Source organism: Quercus robur, chromosome 12, assembly GCF_932294415.1.
Source record: "Quercus robur chromosome 12, dhQueRobu3.1, whole genome shotgun sequence".
NCBI classification, from domain to species: domain Eukaryota; kingdom Viridiplantae; phylum Streptophyta; class Magnoliopsida; order Fagales; family Fagaceae; genus Quercus; species Quercus robur.
Window position 1 is genome coordinate 32,983,257 of NC_065545.1, and position 10,252 is coordinate 32,993,508.

At 39.3% G+C, this 10,252-nt stretch overlaps 1 protein-coding gene across 2 annotated transcripts; it reads right to left on the reverse strand.

The window, feature by feature from the left end:
• Positions 1-802: 802 nt before the first annotated feature.
• LOC126709625 (protein transport protein SEC16B homolog) lies at positions 803-9,828 on the reverse strand. Of its 2 annotated transcripts, none has more exons than XM_050409931.1 (13): positions 7,475-9,828; positions 6,805-7,125; positions 5,579-5,707; positions 5,369-5,491; positions 5,074-5,244; positions 4,528-4,653; positions 4,298-4,432; positions 3,624-3,751; positions 3,437-3,545; positions 3,044-3,358; positions 2,777-2,932; positions 2,342-2,637; positions 803-1,813 (listed from the first exon to the last, which is right to left on the reverse strand). In XM_050409931.1, the coding sequence occupies exons 1-13, from the start codon at positions 9,353-9,355 to the stop codon at positions 1,294-1,296; spliced, it is 4,410 nt and encodes a 1,469-aa protein (XP_050265888.1). In that variant the 5' UTR covers positions 9,356-9,828; the 3' UTR covers positions 803-1,293. The 2 variants fall into 2 exon arrangements, with proteins under 2 accessions (XP_050265888.1, XP_050265890.1); XM_050409933.1 differs by having other exon boundaries at positions 2,777-2,926; positions 7,475-9,827.
• Positions 9,829-10,252: the final 424 nt, after the last annotated feature.

The following is a 10,252-nucleotide window of genomic DNA, read 5'->3' on the forward strand; positions in this document are numbered from 1 at the left end:
ACCAAATCAAGCGAAGATCTTGACAAATTTGTCAAGATCTCCACCAAATCTCATAAAGATTTTACTAGATCTGTAAAAATTGGCAGCATAAGTAGAATTGTAGAAGAAAATAGGTCATGGCACAGGGAGGAGGAGAACAACAAGGTTTTTAGCTAGATCGATCCACTTGGGTCTAAGACAATGAAACTCGCTACTCAACCTACCAATGTCAGGTGTTGAAGACACAAACTCGCTGTCAATTGCCACATTGCTCGGATCGAGCGGGTTTCGATTCAAACGGATGCATTAGGTCCCAGTTTGGGTTGGACAACCATGCGTGGGCCTTGCAGCTTATTTGGGCCTATTGTCTAATCAAAATCCCCCCCCCCCCCCCCCCCCACCCAACCCCCAACCCCCCTTCGGCTGAATGTCTAACAAATCCCATACCATCCCAATTCTGTCCAACAAAGATGTTACTTGATCATACTAAAGTGATATTGAGATCCTTAATAATCAAGCCAGTTTACAGAAGCTCATGATTTAAGATGAAATTATCAAATAAGCAGTGGCTATGATGTACTTTAGACCAAGGGTGTGTTTGAATACCGTTTATTTTGCTGAAATTGAAAACTTATTACTGAAAGTACTGTAAATAAAGGTAAAAGTTAGTTAAAATAGTACAATTCGACCCATGAAAAGTATCAAAGAGTGCAGTGAAACCCATGAATAGTAGCAAAAATAAATTGAATGGTAAAATAATTTTAATTTTTCATCCTAATCCAAATGCACACTAAAAGTTCTGAATGTTGTTACAACACCATAATAACCAATAAAAAATTTCAACATCAACTTTGGATTTTAATTTTATAAAGCATAATAACCAATACAAAATAACAAGCAAAACACCTTATTTTTTGCAATTCGATACACTTATCTTTTTCCCCTTGAGAAGATCTTTTGATGCTATACCTATACAAAGGGACTTTATGTTTTTCAATAAATGAACAAATGAACTGTACAATGGTGCCAACAGAGGCTCTCTTCGCTTTATAATAAAAACACCAGCTCCTGAAGCCTCTTCCAGAGCATTGAAATAAATTTTAGGCTTAAAAGTATAGAAAACCGTGCCAACTACATTTCATCATATGGTAGGATAGGGAAGTTGGAGAACATTTTTTGTTTCTTCTGTGTGCGGACTTGGCTTCGGGCAAATACCACCATTTTGCACTTTTCAGAGATGCAGGAGCAGGTTCCCTAGTATTCTATTGATCACAGAGAACAAAACTTTGATATTTACATCATCACTAATTTATCTCAAAGTTCCACTTCATGAAGGTCCCCAAAACTGCCACCGTTTTGCATTCGCATCAAAGAAGGCTCATTAGGCATAAATGATGATGGGGGCATGCCCAATGCCTCCCCTAGAGGTTTTATTTCAGCCGGTTTTGGAGGACTGAATGGAGTGGTGTGGCTTCCACCCCATGAGGCTGTTCTTCGTGAGTGAGGAGGGAGGGAGCCATTGCCATTGCCATTTGTCAAATCTCCCATGTATGGGATGTTATCCATGCTTGGGAACCTCTGCACGGTCATTGATGATGAATGTATAGGAGACTGGAATGAGTCATTTGCAATGGATGTCGCACGATCTACATTAGTTGAAGTTTCTTCTTGCCCATTTTCTGCTATAGCCTCCATTGTCGGATCACCAAGTGATGCTGGGGTGGGAATAAATAATTTTGCATTGGGAGCAATAGGAGGCTTAACAGATGGAACAGAAGGTGACTGGAACAAGTTTGCAGGCTTTCCACCACCTTGGTTGAAGGTGTCCACATACCTGCCAAAAGCCCATCAATATAGTTTTACAAGACTAATTTGTAATCTCTATTTGGTTGCAGGAAAAATGGAGGAAAGGTAATGAGCTTTCAGATGGGGCTGTACTTGAGAGGTGTTCATAAACCTAGCAAAATTTATTACAAACCTGAGATTCCAAAAAAGTTAAAGAGAGCTGCTAAACCTCCATTTGGATACTAATGAAAAATGAAAATTATTTCACTATTCAGCTTATTTTTGCTACTATTCATGGGCTCCACTGTACTATTTCAGCTAACTTTTACCTTTATCTACAGTACTTTTAGTAATAAGTTTTCAGTTTCAGCAAAATAAGCGGTATCCAAACAGACCCTAAGTCAATCGGTCATTATTTACTTTTTCAAGTTGCCTATTAAATAAAAAACCAATACAGCTCCATCTTCGCTTGATTCAGCCATTCTTATCATAACTTATAACAGGGTTGAACTCCTCTAAATTTAGTCATCAAGTTAGCCTAATATTTTTAGAACAAATAAAAATCTATCGAAGTTACCTTGCCCGAACACCCATCCTTCCACGAGATGAGAATTGATTTGAGCTGGATGGAATAGGTGGAATTCCTGATGAATGTTCTGAAGGAGGAGTTTTATATTCTGGGCTCCCATTGTTTGGAGTCCCTTCTTTCTGTAATGCAGATTTCAAATTGTAATCTGACATGCCATTCTGGAAGGCTGTAGTTGTTGGAGGGGGTGGCAAGGCAGTTTCTTCAGCTGGGGCTTCAACGCCTTCCTCTACCCATCTCTTCAGCTTTTCATCATAATAGAATTTGTTCGTTTCACCCAATTTAGCCTTTAGCAGCAAAGCAAAATAAAAATCATTTAAAAGGAGGTATTAAGAGTGAGAAACATTAACCATATTTTTCCTCAATAAAAAATTGAAAATGAGAAAAATCACGGAGACCAAAAAATTGACATTTTGAAGAAACTACCTGTTTGCCAGGGCGTGGCCTTAAAACTAGCCCCACAGTCTTTTGTAGTAACTGTGAGCCAAAATTAAAACGAGGAAAGCGTGATGCCCCCCCTGAGACTGAAGCTTTGCCTTGTTCATTTGGTGATGCCATTCCTTTTGATGAATCAACCTGATCCTATAGTAAGTCAGTATGATCTCATAAATTTGATATAACCAATAATACACACAACAAACTGTACCTACAAACGTGGGTTTTCATTTTCCAATTCTGGAAAATACTATATACCTGTCTTGGAGTTCTACCAAAGTCTGGCTCTGAAACGCTTCTATTAGCCATTGTCATTCTACTACCATCAGCCATCCAATCACTTATGGGCTCCATTGATGCAGAAGGCATTAACGATGACATGGCCATTGTTGATTGACTACTTGATACCCTGGGGCCAGTTGGCTGATTATAATGTCCATTACCAGGAGCACCTCCTTGTAATGTTGGCGCAGGTGGTGGAAGACCCCCAACAACACGATGTGCTGTACTATCAAAAAAGTTAAGTAATTTGCCCACTAATTTTCCAGGAGCCGAATTTGCACTGTATCCACCCTGCACATAGAATGTTAATTTGGATGGATCAGCACTTGCAGCTTAAAAATCACGAGACACAAATAATAGACGAAGTACCTGTTGGTGAGTTCTGATCCTCTCTTCAAGAGATAATACTAACTGTTTCCATGTTTCTACTTCGGGTGCTCGACCAGTCTTCAGAGACTTCAATACCGCTTGACAGTATCTGAACTAACCACACCATGTTAAGAAAACTGAAGACAAAAATTGCATGAAACATCAACTTGCAACAATTTTTACTTACTTCAGTGAGTCTGAAACCTTCCCCACTTCAACTAGCATGTGTGCATAAATGAGCTTGTATGGCTGAAAAGGTAGCAAGATAAACTGAGAGTTTCCAAGCACCTTCGAATATTCATATAACTCGGTCCTCTGTCCAAATAGCCATCACGTCTATTCAGTATGAGTCAGTTGTAAAGCATCATTTATTAAAATGACTGATGTAAGGGGATAATTTGGTTGACAAAATGAAAAAGACACCGAGGTTGACAAGCACAGAACATTGAGCTTAGGTCACTTCAAAGAAAAAACAAAATACTAAGGGTGAAACAGAAACATGGCTGTTGCTTTAAAAAAAAATACAAAAAAAGAGTAAACTACCAGGTACTTCAAAGTATTACACGCATTTACATAATATAATATAATAATGATCCAAATGAGTCTTCTGAACCCTGCAATCTCCAGGAAAGTTAAAGATTAACATAATAAAATATAGCTCCAAAAGAGATAAGTTTGAACCCTGCAGTCTCCAAGAAACTCCAAGAAACAGAGCATGTCAGAGAACGACAATTACAAAATTTAAACATGGTGACAACCATGAGCAGGAATTTTTTTTTCTTTGGGTGGGGGGTGATAAGTAACCAATAACCATTGAGCCATGAAAACATTTTATGAGAGCTAACTGGAATCTAAAAGCACCTGAATAGCTTCTGGACTAACGTAGGTTCGAGGAAGTTTCCAGTGATCTGCTCCAATTAGACAGAGCCTAGCAGTGTCTGAGTATGGCTCAAAGTTTGCTTCCGCAATTAAATAGCAGATGTGTGCAGCAGTAATCTAAAATAGGATTCATCTTAGGTCTTCAGGAGTAAGAAAAAATTAACAATAAAAAATAAAATTAACAATATAAATTAACAAACTTCATAAAGTACCTCACTTCTTTCCTTCCAAAGGCAATCACCAAGATGAATAATTACAAGTTCATCATCCTTTGTTCTGTTTGCAGTTATTACAGCCAAATTTTCCTCCCAGTCATCTAGCATACAATTGGCCCCAATCTGTAGTTTGACCAGGAAAAAGAATAGGCTGACCTTATAAGTCAGAGATGCCAACAGAAGAATTTGGCAAAATTTAGAGATGACAGGATATCAGCTGGATCAAAGGTTTGAGCTCTAGGAATCCTAAAACATGATATTTTGGGCAAAGCTTATTTATACATCCTACTAGCTTGAGCAATACCTATATGGTTGTGTCAGAGAAACAAAATGCAACAGGAATATCAAAGTGATCCAAAAAACCCTTTTCTCTTTTATAGTTTTGTCCATTATAGGGGGAACCTCTACCTTGCTATGGTGTTGGTTTCCTTTTATTAACATGTTTTTACTTAAGTACATAATTATTTGTTAAGTTAAAGGCAGTACCAAGCATAATATGGCACCAATGTATTAAAATAAACAGTTCTTAAATTAATATATCACCTGTGCAGGCTGTTGAGGCATATTAACAGCACCTGGAAGACTGCTGTCGGTTGTGGAATCGGAATAAAACACATCAGCTGGTTGCCCTGCAATTAGCAGGCATAAAGTCCTTAGAGGTGATCCTGCAACTAGCTGGTGAAGTGCCATTTGCTTCACAGTGTCAACATAGAACTGCATTGGTCCAAGCCATAATCAAAACCAAAAAAGAGAGAGGTGAGACAAGGTTAGCACAGTATAAACCTAATGTCTACCTCATGAATGCAAGTATCTAGATAGGCTGAAAGGGGCAACAAACCTGATCACCAAGTTGTGAAGCAAGAACAAGTGCGGGTCCCCACAATTGACCTTCTTGTGCACATTGTAAAGCCTCTTTCTTTCTACCAGAAACCAGAAGATTTTGTACCTCAGAAGCGGTTGCCTACAAAATACACCATCTATTACAAAACAATGAAACTGGCAAAGGAAAAAAAAAGTAGGGAGAAAAGCAGAGCATTTTATCACATACACGTATTTGTCCTTCAGAAGGCAAATTCTGCAAGCAGTGGCTAAGAGCACCATACTCACTGAATTGCGTGCTGTTCCTCTTAGCAGATGCAAAAAGTTTAGCAACTGCTGCTTCTGGAGAATCACTATCCTATTTAGAATACAAAGGCAAAAGATTACCAAATGCCATATCTATGACACCCCGAAATTTTCATAAAGTATACCATCAGGAAGAAGAAAAGTGACAACCCATTACGGAAAATATGACCAGGGAGGCAAAGCCAATTAAAAAGAATTATCAAAATAGCAAGAAAATCAAGTTAAAATCATTCTTCTAAAAGTGCAGCAACAAATAACCATTCCCACTTCTGAAAGCATCACATGGCACAGGAACATCATTAAGAAATCCCAGCAGTTTGATATACATACTTTCAAGTACCCTCTTACCTTATTGCATTGAACAATAATTTTCCTCAATAATGCCTAAAAGCCCCTAAAATCTGAATCAATCACTCTTCTTTTCAGCTCAATCTTTTTCTGATTACACAATATGAACTCAACTCAATAAAGCCTTCATCTGATCTAAATGGGGTTGTCCATTGTTGACAAAATCCCTTTTACGCTACTTGGCCCTATGTAGTGACTAGGGCCTTATCCCTAGTCTTCTCTCTAACAATCATGTCGGTAGCAATGAAAAGATAATCACAACAGAAAGAAAGAAAATGCAAGCTTTTTTGTATGTCCACATTAAATGGGCTTCAAACCTCAGCTTTTGGAGCTACATCATGCCATTAAAAGAAATAAAAAGGAAAGGGGGCTATGGAGTGAGATTATGTCCGTACTCTATAGGCTTATTGACAATGCTTTTATCAGAGTGATGTAATGAACCATAACAATAGGGTACTTTTTTTGGAGAATGTAACAATGGGGCACTTGCATACTATAGTTTAAAGCAAACATATAAGTACTAGCTCATGGAGGGCAATTCAGGTTTTAACATCAAATGGGTTACCAAGAATATGAATTGCCAAAGGCCATGTCACAAACAATTTTTAACAAAACAGATGCAAAGTTGTAAGTTTGTGGGTCATTGGTCAATCTTGAAGGACCTTGCTAGCTATGAAGCACAGGTGCAATAAGACTTTATCACAGCTATCATGATTGTCCTACTACATGTAGATACACAATAGATATTAAAATTTTCTTATTAGATAAAAAACAATCTCAAAGAAAAAAAATGTAATTTACCCTCAAAACGGAGTCAGCACCAAAAGCAGATCGAAGTTTTCCATAATGTTGACAAGCTATCTTAAGCAAAGATAGAAGCAACCTCAATGCTTCGCCTTTTCTATAATCCATGTTGGGTAATTCACAGCTTGTAATCCTCTCGTCTATCCATTTGTTCAACTCTTTACCTCCAACACTCCCACCAACCAATGGACCAGGAAATGATTGTTGGCACAAAGCATGAAAATAATTGGAGGCACCTGATCCAAGGCTTGAAGCATCAGCGTTTCCTAAGACAACTTCCATCAAGTTCAGAACAGAAAGTGAGCTTCCTACCGGATCCTGCACATAAGGCAAACAAAGGTGATTAGCCCTTTCATGATATCAATATTAACATGCTCCTTTTGGTTATGTCCCTAAGAGAATGTAACATATATTTTGGAATTTATAAAGCAAAATTATTTACACAACAAAGTTTTAAACAGCGATTAAACAACAATTTGACTTAATTTAAACATTTTTAAAAAATCTTCTAGGACACCATGACAACATACCATGCAGAAAGGGGAATGGGGGCACATTATAAAAACATAGGGCAATTTTCAGAAATATATTCCTCTTTCTTTATCTCAGTCTTTTGGCAACCAAATGAAGCATTCAAGAAAACTAAGAGAAGATTCCAAGGCCGAACCTGGCTTCCGAATGACGAGCTACTGAGTGAACTATTACTATTCTTCATTACAAGGAGTTTTCCACCAAAGCCAAACGTTACCAGGGCATGTGGAGGACGCCCAGCAGATGATCTTCCAACATTGGAAGCATAAGAAGTCTGATGGACACTCTCAAATGATTGCTGGGAAAAATTTACAGGTTGACTGCCAAAGTAATCACCCGAGAATTGTGTTTGCTCATTAAGCTTCAGATTTGCCGGACTAAACTGCTGACTAAAGTTCCCACCAGGGACAGAGCTTTTAAATTGAACATTCCCATTAGCCTCCCCATGACTCTGACTTGCTCTATTGTAAGATGAAACTGGTCCAAAAGAATTGAAGGACTTCTGTTGATCATTGTTCACATAAGAACTATCAAAATGCTGGTTTCCACCCAAAGTTGTAAAACCCTCACTCCTTGGAACAGTTTCAGCTTGCCACGAATTCAATTCCTGCTGATGATTATTACCATATGCCCCAGCCCAGCTTCCATCTTGGCCTTGGCTACCAAAACCCTGTGACCTATAATTGTCAGCCTGCCCATACTCACCATATAAGCCATTATTAATCTGATTAAAACTACCAGTTGACACAAACCCGTTTTGATGCTGCTGCTGATCAGGGGTCTGAGCTGTTGATTGAATTGACGAAGTATAAGTATCCAATGTGCGCCATTCTTGTGCGATTGTGTCATAATACCAACCGGGATACTGAGGATCAAAAACCATATGTTCTGGGTATCCATTATTCACTTGTGAAACCTGATTCCAGTTAGACACGCTCTCAGTCCCATTATTCACTTGCGAAACCTGATTCCAGTTAGATACACTCTCAGTCCCGTTATTCCCTTGTGAAACCTGATTCCAATCAGACACACTCCCAGGCATGCCAGTATCAGTCGCAGTTCCCACAACAGACTGAGCAGGTTGCTGCATATGAGGAATCTCCGTATTCCCATCAGCAACAGCACTCCACTCACTGGTCTGAACATTCGTGTTACCATCATCACCGCCCACTTGATACCATTTCCCAGTATTCGTGTCATACTTCCACCCCGGATAGGCATTCTCCCAATACTGACTACTACTCAAATCCTGCACATTTGAACTTTGTTCCACCGTTGCGCCATAAACCTGACCCTGACCCTGACCCTCTTGATAATTCGCATAACTAACCGAATTATTCACACCATCAGCTACAAATCCTTCATTGCCAGTTACTATATTCGCCTCACTATTCAAATTTCCACCGACATTCCCTGGGAAATCACCGGAAGTACCATCCAATTCACTGAAAAAATCTGAATACGATCCAAACCCGTGACTCCCATTTTGAGGGGCCAAATCTGCGTGGAACGAATTCCACCCAATCTCCTTAACCCCAGACCCGCCGGATCCACTGCTCTTGCTCACAGTCGAATCCGAAGCGAATTCGGATCCAATCCCATCATTGCTGGATCCTACTACACTATCACACCCAATCGAATTGGCTGAAACCAACGAATCCCTCTCTTTCACGTGAGCACCCAACGACTCTGCACCTGCACCGCCATCCACACAATCCTTTTCTTCTTTTGTTTCTTTGAAACCAAAGCCGCTATTATCATCACCGCCTTCGCCGCTGCCGCCACCGCCGCGAACCGACTCGTCCAATTGATTTCCAGCCTCGCTAATGCTCAGATTCGCAAACGCTTTCGCCTCGTCGGAATCGCTTCCCTCAGCGAACTTAGGATCAATTTCTTCGCTCAACTTAGGGTTCGATCCGGCGGTAGTAGTGGTGGGCCCGAACTCATCGTCGACCAATTTATCGAAGAAATCCTCGTCCGTCTGATCCTCCACATGAAAAGGAGGATTCGAAGCCATTTTTACCCTAACTCTTCACGGATCCTTCTCTATCCCACCCAAAAATTCACACAACTCAGCCCAAATTACCCCCCAAACTTTTCCCCCCCACAAAAACTCGAATTCCGAGCTGAAACGTTACAAAAACCCTCGAGATCCGAAACCAAAAGGCAGAACTTTACCTCGAAATCACTCTTCCCCAAAACCTAACCCTTTAACGAGCAAGATCTAGGGTTTTGAGCCCGTTCAAATCCCAGAACCGTAAATCAAGCAAGATACACCAAAATTTTGCAAATTTCGGCTTGAATTTAATACATTTGTGTTAAAAAAATAACTAAATAAAAAAATGAAAACCCAAATCAACTTACAGATCGATAGGAGTAACTGCAAAGAAATACCAAGAAAAAGAGAGAGAGAGTTTTGAGTTTTGGCAGTGGAGAGCCCTCAATTTCGCACCCACCAGGAGCTTCGTTCTTAATTTTAGTTTATTTAATTAATTTTTAAAAAAAAAATTTCTCTGTGTGCGTTTTCTTTAATCTTTTTATTTTTATTTATATTTATTTTTTGTTTTAGCGCCAGATATGTGGGCGAACGTATACGTGGAATTGTGCATGCGATTTCTTTGTTGTACTGTTACGGTTTTACTGCTTCCACTCTTGGTGTTAATTGTCAAAAACGGTTTGGAGTTGAAGGAAAAAGTTTGCTGGAATTAGCGAGATTTTTGAGGTGGAATTAGTGAAAAAGTTTAGTTAGTACATTACGAGTTTAATGTAGCATGAGCAGCAGTGCATTTGTTTACCGTAATGGGCGGCGTGTATTTTGATGACAAAAGAATCAAAATAGAAATCTAGCATTTGCGGTGTTTCTTCGTTTTAATAAGAAGAGTTTTTATTTTGGGAACGTGGTTGGTATTCGTTG

Excerpts from the sequence above, each read along its gene's own strand:
- LOC126709625 (XM_050409931.1), bottom strand. The coding sequence starts at position 9,355 with ATGGCTTCGAATCCTCCTTTTCATGTGGAGGATCAGACGGACGAGGAT. Across the intron at positions 5,492-5,578 it reads CTTCTGAAGGACAAATACGT|GCAACCGCTTCTGAGGTACA; the intron begins GTATGTGATAAA and ends TGTATTTTGTAG. Across the intron at positions 3,359-3,436 it reads GGATCAGAACTCACCAACAG|GGTGGATACAGTGCAAATTC; the intron begins GTACTTCGTCTA and ends TTCTATGTGCAG.